Below are 22,421 nucleotides of genomic sequence, written 5' to 3'. Positions count from 1 at the left end.
ATTCCACAATTTTTTTGGGGCAACATTCCCCATAGTAATTTTCCAATAGTTTGGTGTTTCTTGGTCGATTCAAACTATTTTGTCAACATTTTCCGAACGGCTTTGTCATGTTCCAAAAATGTTCCCTTTTTTTTCATCGGAATTCATAAACATCCCAACCAATGGTGGGGTTAAAGACAAAATTATTATTTTTCTCCCAATATTTTAACCCATTTCCTCTATTTTGCTAACTTCTTTAGCATTTTTATTCTGCACTCCCTCTTCAGCATTCTACTTGCAAGTTTTCTTGATCTCTCTCTCTACCTGCCCTGAGCCTCCCTTTGTCCCTCCTTCTTTTTCCGTGGTTGTCATGACGACCTCATCCACCCTCCAGAAAATAAGCACTGTCATGAATATTTGCACCCTCACACTATTTATAAACAAAAAAAATGGCAGATTTCTTAAAGACATGTTTATTATTATTAAAAAAAAAGAGTATTTCTAATTGTTTTTGTTCGTTTGGGGAGAATGAAAGAATAAAGTAGTTTTTACTCTCCGTGAATCTTTGTGTGTTGTCAAATATTGAATCCAAAGTGTCGCGTTGGTTGAATGAAATATTCTGCGGCAGGTGGGATAAATTTGCGGCCAGAATAGCTGGTTGGTTTATGAGGGAAAATCATCCCCTGCCTTTATCACACAGGCGGCGAACTCATTTATTACGACAACGGGGGGATGCGACATTGCGGGTGACAGCACTTGAGGAATGGACGTGAGGAAATTGGATTGTGATTCGGCCTGAAAGAGAATATACATGTGTGTGTGAGTGTGTGTATATATATATATATATATATATATATATATATATATATATATATATATATATATATATATATATATATATATATATATATATATATATATATATATATATACAGTAAAGTCAGTCTCGTTATATCGATATTCAAGGGAGTCCGAAAAAATATCGATATAACCGGGACTATCGATATATCCGACCCTGTTTGCATGTAATTTTCTCCGTGCGTGCATAGAAATAGTATCGATATAACCGGGACTATCGATATATCCGATATCGATATAACGAGACTTTACTGTATATATATATATATATATATATATACAGTGAGACCTCAACTTACAAACACCTTAACTTACAAATGTCAAATTTATGAAAATTAGACCTTATAATAAGCACTATTTTCATAATACACACCCACCACGGCTGGCGGAGTGATCTTCGGCGGAAGCACACGACCAAACAGCACCAGAGGTCAAGTTACAACAGTCCTTATGGAAGGTGACTCTCCTTCCATAAGCCATCAACGACCATCAAAAAGGTAAATAAAACTTTATTTTACAGCACAGTTTATTTCTTTGATTACAGTTCTCATGTAATGCGCCTCTCTTTCCAAACAGCAATTCCCTTTGACCTACGACCTCCAACGCCATTCCATCAATCCTTAAATGACCATCACAAATGTAAATAAAGTGACTTTATGATACAATTCAGTGTATTTCTTTCATTACAATACAATAGCACATTTATTATACATAGAATAAGGTATGTTGTGTGTAGTTTTAAGGCTTGTTTAGTTGAAAAGTATATTTTATGGAAACCCGGGAACGGATTATTCCCATTTTAATGGTTTCCTATGGGAATTTTTTTTTTGAGATACACACTTTTCGCCTTACACACTCTGTCTGGGAACCAATTAAGTTCGTAAGTTGAGGTATATATATATATATATATATATATATATATATATATATATATATATATATATATATATATATATATATATATATATATTCTAAAGATGGGATGATTAATATTGTGTTGTATTGAATGGCGCTCCATGTCATATTTGCAATTCCCGAATACATTTGTGAATGGCAGTCAATGAGTTAAAATCCACTGTGGTGTGGTGTACATTGGCAACACCATCAAAACAATGTCCTTCTTGTGGCTCGAACCGGATGTGTACTCACAGCTAAACACATTCACAGTGTCTTCATTTTGTAATGCGAAGAGCCAAACGTTGCCACGACCTCATTCCATCGAAGAGTCGCCAAGGGTGTATTAAGGCCGTAAAAGACATCAAACACAAGAATAAAAATCCAAGCGGCTTTACTGGTGCAAATCACTCTGGAGAAAATGATCCAAAACCCTCGAAATATTGGACTGCCATCAACCCGTGAACGCAGGCGGCAGAATTGACAAAGATGTCGAAAATAAAAGAAATATGGTCGAATAAATTATCATACAAAAACACAACAGCTTTCAGTTACGATACAGTCATGACAATACGCAATGGACTATGTGTGCAAAAATGTGATAGGGCGCTTCGAGTGCTCCCACTTTTTTTTTCCTCACCGTGAATCGGAGAAAGGTCCTGGAAGGGAGCAATGTTCCAAAGACTGATTCCCATCCTTTGTCATTTCTTGCTCCCAAAAAATAACAGCCACCTTCGGGCAAAAGTGGGTTTCTTCTACATTGTGGTCTCTTCCCATTCCAGTTCAACGTCTCCTGTCGACATATGTGCAGTGTGACATATGATGGAACAAGTATGTGTGTTTGAATCGGAACAATTTCTTCCACTCGACAGATTAATCCTTTTTGCCGCCCGAGGATAGAATAATTCTTGCTGCTGGCAAGTCTATCAGCTTTGTGTTCAAGTAGGCCCAGATACGAATGATACAGAATGAATGAAGTCTCAAGTATTGGGACAACCATCTAGTAAACTGAAGCTATTCCCAGCTGAAAAGATTGAGCACTGTCGCAAAATGTAAAAGAAAAATGCAGCCTTTTATGCCCAACTCTAAATGTTTCGAATTATATCGCTATCTAGCTGGCTATTTAGCCAACTATCTATTTGCTATCTATAAGCTATCTGGCTGGCTAGCTCGCTAGCTATCAACTAGCTGTCCAGCTAGCTGTCTATTTGCTACCTATTAGCTATCTGGCTGGCTAGATATGAACTATCTGTCTAGCTAGCTAGCTATATATCTAGCTGGCTATTGATTATCTATCTATCTATCTATCTATCTATCTATCTATCTATCTATCTATCTATCTATCTATCTATCTATCTATCTATCTATCTATCTATCTATCTATCTATCTATCTATCTATCTATCTATCTATCTATCTATCTATCTATCTATCGTCTATGAAAACAGTTTTAAATTAAGCCATTCAATGAGGATTTACTTTATACTTTGAAGCATCTAGGAAATTTGCAATGCAGGAAATACCATCAGTACATTTATGAATTGCAACAATCTAATTTTCGAGTGTAAAATGTGTTGTCTGTTACCTTCCATTGCATCCAGCGAGTCCGTTTTCTCTAGAGCAGAGTAGCTGACAAACCAGATGGACTGACTGTTGCCTTTGTTGTTCAGCAGTTCCAGTGTGCTCTGGTGCAAGAAGATGTATTGGGCCTGACACACACACACACACACACACACACACACACACACACACACACACACACACACACACACACACACACACGCACACACACACACACACACACACACACACACACACACACACACGCACACACACACACACACACACACACACACACGGACAGGTTACAGAAAATAGTATGTGACACGTGAAAAACATGTCGATCAGGTTAAAATGAAACCAAAAGTGACAATAAGTAAGGCATAGCCAATTCATGTTCTAACATATCTAGGATAACGTCACGATGCTAGCAAGAAGCTAACTCATTCGCTACCATTCACTAATTAATTCGGGAATTGAAAATATGACGTAAAGCATCATTCCCGAAATATGATGTAGAGCACCATTCCCGAATTTGTTTAGGTTTTGTTTTTTTTTCATTCTTGGGTGCCCATAAAGTGCTGGCCATGGCATCTGGCAACGTGTTTTTTTTTCCTTTCCGCAAGGGGGCAGCATTTCCTTTTTTTCCATGTTACCATTTTGTTCCACTTTCAGCTGTTGTTAAAGCGCTATATAAACCAATATATATGCATTGCTTTGCATTGCATTTTTGACAGCCACCCTCATTTCAAGCTCATATAACTCCAGACCCATGTCATTTATGAATTAGCTATCTAATAGCTATCTAACATTCTATCAGCTAGCTAGCTAGCTAGCTTTCTACCTTTTTGAGTTATTCCGGGTTGAGTGAACGCTGGCGTGTGTGGCTGCCGATGCTCACCCACAGTAAAACATATCCTGTGACTGTGACCTTGAGAGTTTTGAAAGGCGCTTATAAATGAAATTTATTATTATTATTATTATTATTATAATTATTATATAATATTATTATTATTATATAATAATATTATATCGTTGATGACGATGCTTGACGTGACGTCACGTCTGGAACGCCCCTGACCGAGAAAGCGACACACAATGCATTTTGGGTACTTTGTTTGGTCTGAAAACTTCGTGTTGATCCGTGTTAATGGCAAAATTAGAAGGAAAACACATAAATAACGCGATGGTGAATCGTTGTGTGTTACACCAACACTACTATTTGATACTAGTTGACACAAATTCCCAGGAGACAAATCAGCCCATTTCCAACGGAGCTTGGGCGCCATCTTGTGCATTTTCTGGGAGGCTACATTGGAGTCCTGACGGCTCGAATTGATACAGAAGGACTTCTTTAATCGATTGCAAACATTTATGCTTTCCTCTTCAGAACTATTTGAATAATGTTCATAACTGGATGAGTAACAAGAAAGCATCTTCTCAGAATCTGAAGCCATTGTTTTGATTCTAGAATAAGGCAAGACGTCCTGCCGTGACGTCACAAACAAGGGGGCGGGACCTTATCAAACTATTTGAAGTTGTTTTGGGACACTTTGACAGTTAAAGTGTAAAAATGAGTTAAACTTTAACTCATTTTTATTGGTGTTTTGCATTTGACTAAAAATATCAGCCTGCGTGTTTTGGGTATTTTAGATGCTATAAAAACGTTTTTCTGATGTCAGTTAGGAAAAAAAATGGTGTCGGTTGTCCTTTAAAAGTGATTTAAAGGCAGCAAAGTTAAGCTTCATTTGACAGATTATGTCACAAAACACCACTGTCAAGTTGTTTTTTCAAAATATACTCACGCTTCAGACAAACATAACAGGACGCTTCACGCTCTGAGAAAATACAGATACTAGGCAACAAATCCTACAAATTAAAACAAGCAAGCCAACAAACAATGAGCCGTGATAAGAAGAAGGATGTCGATAAACACCCACAGCGAGATGCACAAATGATCCATAAGTAATGAGCGAGCCAGGGTGATTTTAGGAGATTTTGCCTTGTCAGGATGGGGGAATCCTGCTCACAATACACGTTTAATCCACCGTCAGACCATCTTAGTCCAAAAAAGAGAATTTTCTCATAATGCCTGACAGGGAAAGGGATCACAGGGAGGGTGAGGGGGGCTGGTGGTGGGGGTGGAGGGTGTATGAAGAGTAAAGTAGGACAACTACTCTGATGCTTGAAAGTGAACACAAGTTGAGAGGCTATTCTGTGGCAATGCATTATTCCATGTTCTGTGTGACTTCCCTGACGGATTGTTCATTTCAATTGCGAGGTGACAAAAAACAAACAAACAAACAAACCAACAAGCAAGCAAACAAACAAACAAACAAATGAATAAATGAATGAATAAACAAATAAAGAAATAAATGCAGTCATACATGAACAAATAAATAAATAAATAAATAAATAACTAAATAAATAAATAAATAGATAAACACATAAATAAACACCCAAATTAATAAATACCTAAATTAATTATCATAGTAAAAATAGATAAATAAATAAGCGCACCATTAAATTAAAATGAATCAATAAATGAATGAATTAATAAATAAATACAGTAAGTAGGCAGGTAAATAAATAAAAATAAATAGGCTCACAAGTAAAATAAAAATGAATCTATAAATAAATAAATGAATGAGTAAATACATAAGTAAATAAATAAAAGAAATCCATACATACATAAACAAATCAATAAATACATTAAAAAAAACAAATAAATTAATTGGTTAACAGATAAACAAATAGGTGCACAAATACATAAAAATAAATCAATACATCAACGAATGAATAAATAAATAAATAACGAAATAAATAAAGAAATAAGGATCTAGGTAAATAAAGACATAAACAAATAAATAAATAAATAAATAAATAAAAATACATACATAAACAAACCAATGAATAAATAAATAAATACCAATTAATAAACTTATACATATTTTTAATTTAATTTTTCTATAATAATGTACTAATAATTTAATTTAATTATAATTAATTAATATATAAATAAATGGGTGTGCAAATAAATAAAAATGAATGAATAATTAAATAATTAAATAAATAAATAAATAGATAGATAAATAAATAAATAAATAGCTGCACAAAGAAATAAACATACATCTATAAATGAATGAATGAATGAATGAATGAATGAATGAATGAATGAATGAATGAACAAATGAATGTCTGCTTGCTTACCAGATTCTGCACCATGCACATCCTCTCGCTGCGCAGCTCAGCCACCAGGCCGAAAACGTCCACAAAGTCGTGATCCCTGATATGCTGAATAAGATGGTCCAGAGCGATGAACACGCCCGTTCGGCCCACACCGGCGCTGAGACCACAGACACACGATGAAGAGATTACATTGTGTCCAGGATTCCATTTGGGGAGATTGAAGAGCCAATTTGGAAAGGTGTGTAAAAAACATAAAGGCATCAAAATGCTCTCCGCCATGCACCCGCAAATACCTGCAGTGCACCGCAATGGTGGTGTTGTGGTGCCGGTGCACTCGGATCGCCCGGACAAATTTGATGAGGGTGCTGCAGCATTCCGGCACGCCATGCTCGGGCCACGACGTGTAGTTAAAATGGTGGACCAAAAGGTAGTGTCCATGCTGCACAATGAAAACAAGTCGATAGGTTTGGTTTCAATGATGCTTTATGATCAGGGTTTGAAATAACGTCTGCCCGGAGGCCCGGGGCGTACAACTTTTACGTCGGGTGTTCAACTTTCAAAACGTCTCGGCCCAGGTGGCCGACAACTTCGTCTAGAAAAAAAAAAATAAAAGATTTTTTTTTCAAATCAAACATTTGCTTTATTCAATAAAACAAAAGCTACAAGCAAACTGCTACAAGCCACGTGGACTCCTCTTTCTAAGCGCCTTTCAAAACTCTCAAGTACACTTTATAGTCAGGCTACAGTCCAAAGCATGAAACAGACTTCTGATTGGCTGCCGTGCCGAGTATGCAAACTGCCAGACGAACATTCGTTTGGCAATTTGCATACTGGGCATGACAGCCAATCAGAAGCCTGTTTCGTGCCATTATACCGTGACAGTAAAGTTTACTTGAGAGTTTTGAAAGGCGCTTAGAAATGTATGATTATTATTATTACTATCAACGACCATCACAAAGGTAAATAAAACAACTTTATTAGACAGTATAGTTTATTTCTTTCATTACAATACAATACAATGACACATTTATTATACATAAAATAAGGCATATTTTGTGTAGTTTTAGGGATTAGGAGAAAATTATGTTTTATGGGAGCCTCTGAACGGATTATTCTCATTTTTAATGGTTTCTTATGTGACAGTAAAGTGTACTTGAGAGTTTTGAAAGGCACTTAGAAATGTATTATTATTATTATTACTATCAACGACAATCACAAAGGTAAATAAAACAACTTTATTATACAGTATAGTTTATTTCATTACAATACAATAACACATTTATTATACATAAAATAAGGCATATTTTGTGTAGTTTTAAGGCTTAGGAGAAAATTATGTTTTATGGGAACGGATTATTCTCATTTTTAATGGTTTGTTATGGGAAATAAATGTTTGGCAGACAAACTTTTCACCTTACACACACTTTCTGGGAATTACGTTAGCATGGACTCCCGTAAAATAGTACCGGGTCGTTACCTTTTCCACTTTGAGCGTTCTGACAGTCCAGTCAGGAAGAATTTCTTCCGACACTTTTGAAATAAGAATGTCACCAAACACCGACATGGGCTTGTTGTTGTCCTCTGGCCAATACTTGTGACAGCGAATCTAGAACGGGACGTACAAATGTATGAAAATGGAAGCGGTATATGGAACATACAGTAAAGTCTCGTTATATCGATATCGGATATATCGATAGTCCCGGTTATATCGATACTATATCTATGCACGCACGGAGAAAATTACATGCAAACAGGGTCGGATATATCGATAGTCCCGGTTATATCGATATTTTTTCGGACTCCCTTGAATATCGATATAACGAGACTTTACTGTAGTTAAAGTAACCGAACTGCCGCTCACTCTGCCGTTTTCGTGGCACTGCGTCAACATGGCGATGGTGCAGGTGCCCGTTTCCCAGATCATCTTCCAAAAATCAGCCACCGTGTTGGGGAGAGGACCCTGCGTGGCGATGAACTCGTTCGGACACAAATAGCCCTTTGGGAGCGAGATATACACATTTTAAAATTCAAATGAAAATTGTTTTTTTTATGGTTTCTTTTGTCACTTTGAGTTGTGCATCATGTGGCCAAAAATGCTGCAAAACAATCCGTATTTGTTCCACGACATTCATCAAGGAGGAGACTGTGCTGAGCGCTTGCACATTTTCGGCAGCATGAATATGCCAGCACTGTTTTTGATTGTGTGGAATGTCAGCGCCATGTGACCGTTATCGCACCATGTGACTGTTATCGCTTATCGCCGGGGCGATGGTGCTTTTTTTGCACCTGTAATGGGCATTATTTTCACAGCCCCGTTTTGTTCGTGTGGAACTGTCGCGGCTTGGTATTGAAGCGGATTTACAGTACGTGGGGCAGGAGACGTGAGACAATCTCTTTTTGTCTACAGCTTCGTGTTTGCTTTCAATAATTAGCTTGTGGCAGACGTGCACATTCCACTGTGATGTCTCTGATCCACTGGTGAAAATGACGCTTTGATCATCTCCTCTTTCATTTTTACTTCGTGCAAAAAAGAGGGTGCAGAAATGGCATAAGATTGAATCACTGTCTGTGTCTTTTGTGTCGTGTCATATTATTTGTTATTAAGTGTTTTTTTTTTTGTTTTCACTTCAAGATGGCGCTGTGAGAGTGGCTGCCTTTTCAGCAACTCCTGTATGTTGTTTTTCTACTTCTTCCTTTCCTTTCCTCTTACTTTCATCACTACGCTGCTGTGAAATGTAAATTTCTCTACTGCGAGACTAATAATGGCTAATTCAATCCAATCCAAAACATACAGTAAACATATATCTACATATTACTATTCACACGGACAGAATTAGAAGAGAAAAACAAAAGGAATGCATTGTTCTTTTTATCGTCAGTTGATACTCACTGAGACAAAGCTGGCGTTGATGTAGTCCGAGCCTGCAGCTCCCAGTTCGGACAGTAGTTTCACTCGATTGTTATTATCTGGATACGACAAAGTCAATTACAACGTAGGGAATGATTCTTCAGCCCGAAATAGAGTAAAAATACTATGACATCAATGAAAATATTATATAGAGGAGCATGCAAATGACCCTTTTTTTCACCGATATAATTAAAAGGTTCATTCTTTCTTTGAAGAAGAACTCACATGGCTTTATGTTAGGAAAACGGTTTTTGGTTTTGTTCCAGGGTAAGTCTGCATCCGTGGTGGCCAGGTCTTGAAGTAGTTTGGGGAGTTCCTGAAGTGAGAGAAAGACAGCAAAGATTTCTTTATGAATTTAAATGAAATTAATTCATAGTTGGATGTTCACTTACGGAAAACTCGTCCTGGAATTTGGCATTGTCGTTGCTGCACAGATCCTCAATATGCTGGAGGAAAGACTTTTTGCTGATAGGCCTTGAAAAAAAATGCCTGTCATGGAAACTGAGCAAGTACATGTACTGTACTGTATTTTGTTATTTCAGGTTATTTTCTGTGTCTGTATTCTACTTGGGTGTTTATTTTCCTGAGTTGGAATTTTTACTCCATAACCTAGTATCAATGTTTTTATTTTCTGTTTGAATCAAGATTTTTAACTGATTCACTGCTATGCCCGAATTTATTCGGGAATTGATTTGTTTGGGTTTTGTTATTTCTTGTTTGGGAGTGGATAAAGCACTGGCCATGGCCTCCGGTAATGTTTTTTTTTTCTTTTACACAAGGGGCAGCATTTTCCTTTCTCATGTTAGCGCTTTGTTCCAGTTTCAGCTGTTGTTAAAGCGCCTCATTTCAAGCTCATATAACTCCAGACCCATATAAGTTAGGAATTAACTACTGTATTTTTTTCTGATGAAATAAGAGCGTCTAAGGTTTCTTACGCTGCATTGAATGTTTATGTAGTCTTAAAACTCAATATTCTGTGGGTCCTGGAATTCGAGTGACAATGACAAAAACCCTGGCACTGGTGTGGACACATTTTTGCACGTCTGGCAGTGAATGAGTTAAGTGCTCTAACTGAAAATAAAAAAAGTAATATATAATTAATTTTCAACGAGTACTAAATGCCCTTCATTATACTTAAAACTGTGGATGAGATGCGACAAGTACTCGTTCGCAGAGTGTGTGAGAGTAGTAACACTTTCAATTCGGAGAGCAGCACCCAAAAAAAACTGTGTTGGGATGCTGCAGCCTCTGTCAGCATATTATTTATACACATTGATACATTATTGATGCAGGATGACTTACTTGAGCGATTTCCTGTAGCTGAGGAGCCTGCATGAAAATACAGTAAAGTCTCGTTATATCGATATCGGATATATCGATAGTCCCGGTTATATCGATACTATTTCTATGCACGCATGGAGAAAATTACATGCAAACAGGGTTGGATATATCGATAGTCCCGGTTATATCGATATTTTTTCGGACTCCCTTGAATATCGATATAACGAGACTTTACTGTAGGTGGTTGTGGTGGTGGTGGGAGGGGGGAGGAGGGGGTTAGGAAAAAAAAGAACAAGCTTAATCACAGTTGAGTTGGTGCTATTTGTGAGAAAAAGAAAGAGAAAATCTAAAAAGAAACCAAACTGTTCACCTGCTTCAGAAAGGAACAAACGAAGGAAGGAAGCAAGGAAGGTAAAGAAGGAAAGAAGGAAAGAAGGAAAGAATATAGGGAGGGAGGGAAGGAGGGGGGAAGGAGCGAGGAAGGAAGGAACAAAGGAAGGAAGGGGGAGGCAAGGAGCAAGGAAGGAAGAAATGAAGGAAGGATAGAAGGAAGGAAGTAAAGAAAGAAAGGAAGAAGGAAGGAAACGAGGGAGGGAGGAAGTAAGAGAGAATGGTAGGAAGGCTGAAAGGAAGGAAGGAATGTAAGAAAGAAAGAAAGAAAGAAAGAAAGAAAGAAAGAAAGAAAGAAAGAAAGAAAAAAAGAAAGAAAGAAAGAAAAGAAGGAACGTAGGAAAGAAAGAAAGAAAGAAGGAAGGAAGGAAGGAAAGAAAGAAAGAAAGAAAGAAAGAAAGGAATGTAAGAAAGAAAGAAAGAAAGAAAGAAAGGAAGGAAAGGAAGGAAAGAAAGAAAGAAAGAAAGAAAGAAAGAAAGAAAGAAAGAAAGAAAGAAAGAAAGAAAGAAAAAAAGAAAGAAAGAAAGAAAAGAAGGAACGTAGGAAAGAAAGAAAGAAAGAAAGAAAGAAAGAAAGAAGGAAGGAAGGAAGGAAGGAAGGAAGGAAAGAAAGAAAGAAAGAAAGGAAGGAATGTAGGAAGGAAAGAAAGAAAGAAAGAAAGAAAGAAAGAAAGAAAGAAAGAAAGAAGGAAAGAAGAAAGAAAGAAAGAAAGAAAGAAAGAAAGAAAGAAAGAAAGAAAGAAAGGAAGGAAGGAATGTAGGAAGGAAAGAAAGAAAGAAAGAAAGAAAGAAAGAAAGAAAGAAAGAAAGAAAGAAAGAAAAGAAGGAACGTAGGAAAGAAAGAAAGAAAGAAAGAAAGAAAGAAAGAAAGAAAGAAAAAGGAAGGAAAGAAGGAAAGAAAGAAAGAAAGAAAGAAAGAAAGAAAGAAAGAAAGAAAGAAAGAAAGAAAGAAAGAAAGGAAAGAAGGAACGTAGGAAAGAAAGAAAGAAAGAAAGAAAGAAAGAAAGAAAGAAAGAAAGAAAGAAAGAAATGTAGGAAAGAAGGAAAGAAAGAAAGAAAGAAAGAAAGAAAGAAAGAAAGAAAGAAAGAAAGAAAGAAAGAAAGAAAGAAAGAAAGAAAGAAAGAAAGAAAGAAAGAAAGGAAGGAAGGAAGGGGGGATGAATGGAAAGTAGAAAAATGTGAGGGACAGTAGTGAGCAAAGAAGAATCAAAAGGGCAGAAGAAAAGACGAAGAAGTTCTGAAAGGACAAAATGTGGCTTGCAGTCTTGTAGACATGAGCATGTATGAGCGGGCGTGGTGAACGGGTGGCAAAAAAAGGGGAGGAGGTGGCCCGATGACGTAAACGATAGCAACACTTACTGGATGACGTAAATCTCTTTCCGTCTGAAGAAGAAGGACGAATACCTGCCAGCAGAAAAAAAGTGTTCAGTGTAGGAAAATACATTTATAGCTGTGTTTGAGTGAGTGAGCATGTATAAATAGGGAGAGATCATTTTGTCAGGGAAGATAGTTCGAGACTGGCAGACAGCGCGTCTGCAAAGAAGAAAGGCACAAACGTTTCCAAGACGTCGCTTCGATTTTTTTTTGCTCAAATTCAGCGACAACAAGATTTGGCGATGACGCAAGCGCATCGTGGCGGCGGCGGCGGAGATATTTTGGTCTTGCTGGCTTCACATTTTTGGAGCTGCCGCCATCGAGTTGCCCAACACGTGTGCAATGTCGTTCTAGTTTTAATATTAACATATTCAAGTGCATTTAAATAATATCTTAACGAGTAAGGTAACATTGGAAAGCTTTTGAAATTCTAAACAAGAACAGAGAAGAATCAAAATGGCTGTCACTGAATACTAGGAAAGAAAATTGCGAGCTCTAGAAATATATATGTTAATGCTAAGGCAGTTATGGAGAAAAATATATATTCTACCACTTCTCTGCGTTAGAAAAATACACTCAAATACACACTCTGCGGCCAGTTAGCTTACACTTACTCACCTTTATAAACTGTAGTGTTAGCAAAAAGAGCGTAAACTTCAATCAATGTTTTCCCCCTGTTTCTCGTTGTCATATTGGGAAATTTCAAGAACCAGCATGGAGGGAAACGTGTAATACGTCATCATAAAGTGAATAGCTTGGAAAATCCCACCAAAAACGATTACGTACTTCACAAAAATGCAATAATCGTTAAGTGGCTTCGCCGCAAATTTATTAGCGAGCTAGCTAGCTTTTTATCCATTTGAGTTACTTCCTGGTTGAGTGAACGCTGGCGCATGTGGCTGCCGCTGAAAAAATATCCTGTGACTGTAAAGTGTCAATGACTGTCCTTGAGAGTTTTGAAAGGCACTTATAAGTGAAATGTATTATTATTCTTATTATTAATATCCCAACCGGTTGACTTTTTCTTGCTTCAACTCCAAATCGGCCACGGCAATCAGCTGATCCAGTTTACATTTGGTCTCGATGATCTCCGCCTCTCGAGGGGAATACCTTTCGCCCTCCTTCCTTCGCTGGTGGACTCTGGCAAACGGGTGTAACACATAACGTTACCAAAATAGCTTCTGAGATGCATTTTCTTTGATAATCGCGCACGCCGTTATGGTTCGATATTAATACACAAACAGTACAATGAATAAGCTTTTCACCTGCTTCCTCAGAATGATGTGATTAACTCAACTCAACCGTACTGAGAGAGCACTTTTAAACATCCATCACTAAATAGCACTTTAATAATGTCATCATCAAGCCATCAACAACCATCACAAAGGTAAATAAAACGACTTTATTATACAATACAGTTTATTTCTTTAATTATAATACCATAGTAGAAAATTATGTTTTATGGGGACCTGAACGGATTATTCTACTTTTCATGGTTTCCTATGGGAAATTAATTTTTGGGATACACACTTTTCGCCTTACACACTCTGTCTGGGAACCAATTAAGTTCGTAAGCCAAGGTATCACTGTATTCTGGTTCCATATTCAAAGGGAATGAATGACACACCGAGAGCCTTTGGAATGTTGCCTATGCGGTTGTACCTTTGTCATGCATATGCGGTCCTTGTATTTCTTGCCTCCCTGAGTGCTTTGATTAGTGCGAGAGTGTTTTTCATAAATGTGTTCAAACGAAAAAGAAAAAAAAAAGGCCACAAGTGCTTCTGTTTCCTTACTTGACAGACGCACAGATGATGACAATCAGCAGCACTGCCAAGAAGAAAGAAAGGACTACACCCAAGATGATCTGTTCGTCTCTGCTCAGCAGCCCATTAACTGCAAGGAGAGAACACGAGTGTCGAATAATTATTATTTATGAAATATGAAAAAAAAGTACACAGGTGTATCTCAATACAAAAATTAAAATAATGATGATATGGAGGGGTAGCAATTCTTCCGCTGGGGCAGCAATTTCTTTGCTAACCCAAAAAACAGTGGTGGGTCATCAGGGCCTGCAAGGCCTTCTCTGCTGGCCTTAAAATATCTGAATCGCAGACTAATGTTCACTCATTCGCTGCCATTTACGAATTTATTTGGGAATTGAAAATATGACGTACGGCGCCATTCTCGAATTTGTTTGTTTTTTTTCATGCTTGGGTGCCGATAAAGCGCTGGCCATAACCTCTTGCAATGGTTTTCCCTTCCACAAAGGGGCAGAATTTCCCTTCTTTCCATGTTAGTGCTTCGTTCCAGCTTCGGCTGTTGTTAACGCGCTATATAAACCAATATGTATACATTGCATTGTATTTTGTTGAGTTTTTGTTTTTTCTTGCTTTGGTGCCGATAAGGCCTGCAAGGCCTTCTCTGCTGGCCTTAAAGTATCTGAATCGCAGACTAATGTTAATCAATTGCTACCATTCACAAATTTATTCGGGAATTGAAAATATGACGTTCAGCGCCATTCCCGAATTTGTTCCTTTTTTTCATGCTTGGGTGCCGACAAAGCGCTGGCCATCGCCTCTGGCAATATATTTCCCTTCCATAAGGGGGCAACATTTCCGTTTTTTTCATGGTAGCGCTTTGTTGCAGCGTAGTGTTGTTCAAGCGTGATATACAGTAAACAAATATGTATGTATAGCATTGTATTTTGGACAGATGCCCTCATTTCAAGCTCATACAACTCCAGATGCATATAACTTAGGAATTAACTCTTTTTTCCAGATAATGCTGTTTTTTTCTAATTCTGTATTGAACATTTATGTAGTTCTAAAACTCAATATTCTGTGGGTCCTGAAATTCAACTGCCAATCACAAAATTTGTGAATAGCGCTCTACATCATATTTTCCATTGCCAAATAAACTCGTGAATGGCAGTGAATGAGTTAATTATCACAAATGAGGACGGAAATGATTTCCTTTTTTTTTTTACTTAATTTATATGTTGATATTTATTCTGAAGTTCTCTAGATGATGCTCAAGGCACCACTTCCCGCAGTTATATTGCATTTTTGAATAGGTTTGATGATTTCGATAATTACAACGTGATAGTGATGGATTTAGTTACGCAAGTCTCCGCTGAAGACCCAGATACCAAATTTATGACCCGCCATTGACTTATTTTTTAATTGAACGAGTAAAATAAATGATCTTTTCAATGAGATTCTAATTTCTGGAGAGCACCTACCTGCAGTTTTAATATGTTCGGAGTACTCTGAGTCAGCGTATTGGCCGATGATGTTTGTTGCTCGGAATTTAAACCTGTTTAACATACATAGTATTTTCATAAAAACAGTTTCCATTCAGAAAAAAAAGACATTTGATGGCGCATGGTCCACTCACACATAAACCGTGTTGGCCTTCAGGGGTCCGTTACATAGCACGTCTGTTTGATTCTCCACCATACAGTTGTCTTGATGTCCGATCACATACGTTTGCGCCGTGGTGTGTCTTTTTGACACCATGCGAGTGTCCATAGAACATGGCGGGTTGGGAAAGCCATGATCTGTCACGTACGGGCTGGGGCGGTGGAGGAAGGCGTCCCTCCAGGTTGTAAGGTTTGCAACATCTTTCACTATGACATGATGGGAAATAAAAATGTCTTTTTTAATTGTTTTTGTCAAAATCAGACAGACTCAAAGCGACATTTACGGCAAGTCCTACCCCCTGACTCAGCCACGATGACCTGGATTTTTGCGATTGGTCCGTTATCATCGCTATAGAAACATGCCGGTACGCGGATGGTGATACTCCTGTGGGTAACCATGGTAACCCCTCTGCGGCCAAGTACCGCCTGGGGTTTTTGGACGGGCTTGGCCGGCGCTGCACGACAACTAAAAATCAGCATTTTTGAGCCACATACAAACACATGCGCACGTGCACATACAACACTGTGGGTCAAGGTGCCCATTTTATATTTTTTTTCAGGGACAGCAGTCACTATGGTGGACAGTTTATCATGTTATTGAAAAACATATAAGAAAAATAAATAAATAAATAAATAAATAGGCAAATAAATGAACAGGCAAATAAAACCATAAATAAATAAATATGTTAATGAACAACATATAAGTACACAAACAAACAAATTAATAGATACATAAATAAATAGACAAATACACAGATAAATAAATGAACAGGCAAATAAATAAACAAATTAATTAATTATTAAATAAATAAATAAATATGATTAATTCTAAAATAATCATCATCTCCAGATTCATTGAGCCTTCATTTACTTATTCTCCCTGGCATAAATAGATGAACAATGCAATATTTGTAATTCATAAATCAGGATTTTCATGTTATTGAACAACAGATAAATAAATAAATAAATAAATAAATAAATAAATAAATAAATAAATAAATAAATAAAAAAAATAATATTAAATTGTACTAAATTAAATTCATGGCCGACCACAAAACATAAATGTGACTATTATTCGGCATTTTCATGTTCATGACCACCATATAAATAAATAAACGAATAAATAAACAAATAAATTAATACATACATAAATACACAAATAAACAGATTAATAAACATATAAATAAATAAATAAATAACATTTGATTAAATTACACCAAATTAAATTCATGGCCCACCACAAAACAAAAATGTGATTATTAATTCAAAAATAATCATAATTTCCAGGTTCATTGAGCTATCATTTACTGATTCTCCCTGTCAGTATATGGCACGGATAGATGAACGATGTGATATTTTTGATTCATAAATCGTCATTTTCAGACAAATGACAACGCAATTGGATCATTTCCTGTGAGATCTCGGCCAAATTTCTCAAGGCACATTAAGTGTTTCACACCCAACGGCATCCAGGTCGGCAATCACCGCAGCAAAAGGTGCTGGCATTATGAATGATTGTTCATCTAATTTGGTAATCACACAGCGTTTCTGGCAGCTGAGGATCCCCAAACACAGCTGGATTTGAATAATGGCTGGCAAATATATGAGGATTTAATCTGCATTGTGGTTTCTCATTCATAGTTCCACGAGGGTCAAATAATGGCAAATACTTCTCAGCGTGACCCACAACGACACACACGGACAAAGTAAAACAAAAACTGTACCTCTCTGTGCCGATCACAACCCAGTCCCATCAACTCTGTAAATGGAGCATTTTTGCCCAAACATGACAAGCGCAGACATGCTTTGAACCGTGAGGGAAAGAGTACTCCGCCACAAGGTGCACACAGACGTGAATTCAATTTTCAAAAGTGTCAGAAATTGACAGGCTCGGTCGAGTCACGTGGGAATATCGTACCTTTGATTCCTGTTGTTATTTGGACGTGTGGACTAGGTGGACTCCGTCCGGCGCCATTCTTTGCTGAAATCTATAACCAATCACATTGGAGGGTTTAGAACACAGGTGTCAAAGTCAAGGCCCGCGGGCCAAATCCGGCCCGCAACATCATTTTTTTCGGCCCGCGAAAGCAAATCAAACTTGTTAAATTGCTAAAATCTGAGCCAAAATTTCATATTTTTGGATGTCAACCACAATAAAAGTCATTATTCTTGACTTCAGATTTGAAAACAAGTTATTCATTAATTTGCTGTGTGCTATATGTAATATTTGAAGGGATTTAAACATTGTAATGGGTTCCCCAAATTCATAACGGCCCTCGAGAGGAAACCATAACTACAATGTGGCCCGCGGCAAAAAATGACTGTGACACCCCTGGTTTAGAACAACGAGCATCAAGATCATTTAAATTGGACAGATTTGGGCACAGTACAGATTGGCAAGGGCAATGTAAAACAGGTTTAAAATGCTTTTGATGCTGACGGTACAAATGAGTACAGCCATCAATTTTTACTCATAGAAAAAAAAGAAGAGTACGTTTCTTCTCAAATTTGCTCTCGGTACAAGTTAGTACTCCTTTCTTCCGATATCTAGCAAAAAGTGGCATTTTTTGGCTGTCAACAGAAAATTGCAGCAGAATTACTCCAGGCATCCAAATGAGGTCAAATTACTTTGGTTGGTTTTATATTGTTTATTTGTTCCTAAATAACCATAAAATTGTTTTCTATGTTGGTATTCTGATGTACAGTGATACCTAGGTTTACCAACCCCTTGTCTTACGAACTTTTCGGTTTACGAACGTTACAGTGATGGAAGGACTGCTACAATGTGTCTTTTTTTCGGTCAGGGGCGTTCCTTCAGTGACGTCACGTACGGACTCGTCACCAACTCAAAAACAAGACTTCCTGAATATTCGGCGCGAGTCTTAAAACGTAAAATATAGCTATATGCGGTGGAATCGCTGTAAAATACGCTCAGTAGAAGTCATTTGAAGCCATTTTACAAATTATGGACACAACTTGCCCGGAGACGTCGGTTGTCCTTTTTGTGACACATTAGTAAAACACAGTCTTCTTGATTTGAATACAACGCCCCAGATTTATAACCTGGCTAATGACTTCTTCCTGTGAAGGAGTTTACCAAGTCATAAATTAGTCCAAGGCCAGATGTCCTACAGAAAGATGATAGTTTAACAGGCTGTGTCTGTTCACCTCAGATTGACGCCAGATTTTCTGTGCTTTCATTGTGGGCCTTGTGTTCAGCCAACTAAGCATATAACAGCATGAAACTTTTAAATATGATAGTTTATATTCTATCAATTAGTAACGACATAGATGTTTTTTATATACGTCACAAGTACCTGCACAATTCTCCACTGTCTTACCTGAATACTGTAGTCACGACCACCCTTGAGGCCATCGACGACGGCACTCAGCATGTTGTTGTCTTTTTGGGTGTAATTCAAGCTGATGTTCCTCACCAGGAGCTCTTTCTCATAAATGTAAACAAAGTAGGACGTAATTTGTCCATTGGGCTCTGACGGTGGCGTGAAGGTCACTTTGACACGGTTCACGTCGTTCGGGATGACGGTCACCGCCACGTTCTTTGGCGGGTCTTTGGGCTCTGCGGGCACAAAGGGAGGCAAAGAAAAAAAAGTCAGTGTCTTTGCACATTAACGGTCGATCTCAATTTGCATGATTGCGATGTTGCATAATAGATCATTTAAAAATATATACACATACAGTGATACCTTGGTTTACGAATCCCTTGGCTTATGAACTTTTCGATTCATGAACGTTATATTTATGATAATTTTAGCTTACACGGCATACGAACTTTACCTTGGCAGACAAACTTTTTTCGTACACGGAGCTGCCTCAATGAGTGATGTGTCGTTCGTAAACGAGCTTCCTTCTTCTTCCTTCCGGCCTTCTTCCTTCTCACAACAAAATGGCACCCGACTGTTTTTGTCCTCTGTTCCCCGCCCCCAGTCTTCGGTTAAAGCCACGTGATTGGTCAAGAACGCAGCAGAGAGGGGTTAGTTTAAACATTAAAGAGAGAGGCAGACGACAGTGAGCGTTTCAACTTTGATAGTTCAAAGGCAGAGTGTAGACTGCAAGGTTAAAATATCCCATCAATCAGGCTACGCAAACAACCCGCACAAGCCATCTGTACACTTGATGCAAAAAGCTATCAACTCAGCCAAACAGAACACAATTGATGTGGAACTAGATAAAATTATCACAGAGAAAGCACCTACATGGGATCATTCCTCAAGATGGTGAAAGAAGGTTACTTTCCTCATCAAGTGTTTAATGCTGATGAAACCGGCCACTCCATTCCATCAAGCCATCAACGACCATCATAAAGGTAAATAAAACGACTTTATTATAAAGTCCAGTTTATTTCTTTAAGTATAATACCAGAGCACATTTATTATACATAAAATAAGGGAAATTTTGTGTTGTTGTAAGGCTTAGAAAATTAGAAAGTAGAAAATTATGTTTTATGGGGACCTGGGAAAGGATTATTCCCATTTTAATGGTTTCCTATGGGAAATTAATTTTTGGGATACACACTTCGCCTTACACACTCTGTCTGGGAACCAATTAAGTTCGTAAGCCAAGGTATCACTATATATATATATATATATATATATATAGTTTTATTCTGTTTTTCTTGGAAATAAACAATTTCAGCCTAATTCATGTTTCTGGAGTGTCAACGGTACTTTTTTTTCTCCCAAACTCACTTATTCCAGTCTATGTTGCTATGTTCAGCTATATTTCATCTGATCTTCTATTTATTAGATTACATTTATAATTATCGTCAGCACTGTCAACACCATTATGATTATCATCTCAGCATATTTGTTAGGAATACATCATTGGAGGCAATAGCATTATGATGTAATTGTTTTTTTAGCATTCACAACAATTAACTCATTCACTGCCATTCGCATATTTATTCGGGAATTGAAAATATGAGCGCCATTCCTGAATTTGTTCATGTTTTGTTTTTTGCTTGTTTGGGTGCCGATAAAGCGCGAGCCATGGCGTCTGGCAATGTTTTTTCCTTCCACAAGGGGGCAGCATTTGCTTTTTTTCCATGCTAGCGCTTTGTTCCAGCTTCAACTGTTGTTAAAGTGCTATATATACTAATATGCATGTATTTTGGACAGCAGCCCTTATTTCAAGCTCATATAACTCCAGACCCATATAATTTAGGAAGTAACTATTTATTTCTGACAAAAGAAGAGAGTCTAATGTTTCTTAAGTTGCATTGAATGTTTATGTAGTCCTAAAACCCAATATTCTGTGGGTCCCGGAATTCAAGTGACAGTGACAACAACCCTGCCACTGGAGTGGACAGATTTTGCACATCGTCTGGCAGTGAATGAGTTAAGTTTATTGAAATGATAAATGCTAATTATATGAAATATAATTAGCATTTATGAACTAAGTATTCGTGTTGAATATATACGAAAAACACAAGATGCAAACAATTAGGCTACCAATACCAAACCTTCTCAGTTGAAAAGATTTCTTCTTTTTGTTTTCTTTTCTTGTCACAACTTTCCCGACAAACCTTCTTCTAATGTAAAAAACTCAAAGGGCCCGATGGCCTTCCCATCCTCGGCGGCCTTCTCCAAGGGGCCGGTGAAAGCGGTGACCATCACAGAGTAGAGGGAGAAGGCCGTCAAATTGGTGACAAAGACCGTGGTCAACTCTCCCGGCGCTCGGATGGACGAGTAATTAAAACCGGGACCTTCCACCTAGTCATGAAGGAGTTACGAGTATTAACAGTGCATGATAAATACTAACGTCATCAGCATTTATGAGGAAGAAAAATGACCTGCACGAGATATGACGTTGGTCCAGAAATAATGTCTGGAGGGTCCCAGTCTATCCGAAGGCTCCCCGAGGTGGGTAGCACCCTGATACCACGTGGCGCAGCGTCTGGGTCTGACAGATAGACACGCACATCATTTTTTTTGCTCTCCTTTTCCATTCCTGCTTCACTCATTAATTCCATTCCCGCAGGACATTTCACATTTCAAAGATTAAGGAGAAGCATTACAGCTGATTATGGTTAAATTGCATCAATAGAAAAATGTTACCAATGCTTAAAACAGTGTTTGAAATAACGTCTGTCCGGATGCCTGAGGCGTGTAACTTTTACGCCGGGTGTACAACTTCCAGAACCGCCCGGGTGGCCGACAACTTTTTCCAGGAAAAAAAATGTTTTTTTTTTTTTTTTTTTTTTTTTCAAATCAAACGTTTGCTTTATTCCGATTTCAAAATATTCGTCCCCCCCTCCCCCGATCACTGCTGCGTTCTTGACCAATCACGTGCCTTTAATTCAAGACGGCATTTTCTTTTGGGGAGAATGGCCTCACTCTCTCTCTGTCTGAAACCCCACCCCCTCACTGCTGCGTTCTTGACCAATCACATGGCTTTAACCGAAGACTGGGGGTGGGGAATAGAGGACAAAACAGTCGGTGACCATTTTCTTGTTAGGAGAACGGGCTCGCTCGCGAACGACATATCACTCATTGTGGCAGCTCCGTGTGTATCCCGAAAAATACTTCGTATGCCAAGGTAAAATGTT

At 37.8% G+C, this 22,421-nt stretch overlaps 1 protein-coding gene across 1 annotated transcript in view; it reads right to left on the bottom strand.

Moving 5' to 3' along the window:
* Positions 1–2,056: 2,056 nt before the first annotated feature.
* The window catches only part of ptprq (protein tyrosine phosphatase receptor type Q), a 42,123-nt gene continuing 21,758 nt past the window's right edge, over positions 2,057–22,421 (bottom strand). The window contains exons 25-44 of the mRNA XM_088996848.1: positions 21,666–21,775; positions 21,399–21,585; positions 19,195–19,433; positions 17,772–17,841; positions 16,150–16,308; positions 15,829–16,060; positions 15,674–15,747; positions 14,226–14,325; positions 13,444–13,572; positions 12,418–12,462; positions 10,690–10,716; positions 9,780–9,861; positions 9,613–9,703; positions 9,370–9,446; positions 8,341–8,475; positions 7,957–8,085; positions 6,773–6,918; positions 6,501–6,636; positions 3,316–3,439; positions 2,057–2,524 (exon numbers count right to left, since the gene is read on the bottom strand). Of these exons, the coding sequence (XP_088852974.1) occupies positions 2,487–2,524; positions 3,316–3,439; positions 6,501–6,636; positions 6,773–6,918; positions 7,957–8,085; positions 8,341–8,475; positions 9,370–9,446; positions 9,613–9,703; positions 9,780–9,861; positions 10,690–10,716; positions 12,418–12,462; positions 13,444–13,572; positions 14,226–14,325; positions 15,674–15,747; positions 15,829–16,060; positions 16,150–16,308; positions 17,772–17,841; positions 19,195–19,433; positions 21,399–21,585; positions 21,666–21,775 (2,330 nt within the window). The 3' untranslated portion in view covers positions 2,057–2,486. The remainder of the gene's footprint in view (positions 2,525–3,315; positions 3,440–6,500; positions 6,637–6,772; positions 6,919–7,956; positions 8,086–8,340; positions 8,476–9,369; positions 9,447–9,612; positions 9,704–9,779; positions 9,862–10,689; positions 10,717–12,417; positions 12,463–13,443; positions 13,573–14,225; positions 14,326–15,673; positions 15,748–15,828; positions 16,061–16,149; positions 16,309–17,771; positions 17,842–19,194; positions 19,434–21,398; positions 21,586–21,665; positions 21,776–22,421) is intronic.

Source organism: Hippocampus bargibanti, linkage group LG05, assembly GCF_051943395.1.
Source record: "Hippocampus bargibanti isolate YZ-2025 linkage group LG05, ASM5194339v1, whole genome shotgun sequence".
In the NCBI taxonomy this organism is placed as follows: Eukaryota; Metazoa; Chordata; class Actinopteri; order Syngnathiformes; family Syngnathidae; genus Hippocampus; species Hippocampus bargibanti.
This window is presented reverse-complemented; position numbering and strand designations above follow the sequence as displayed.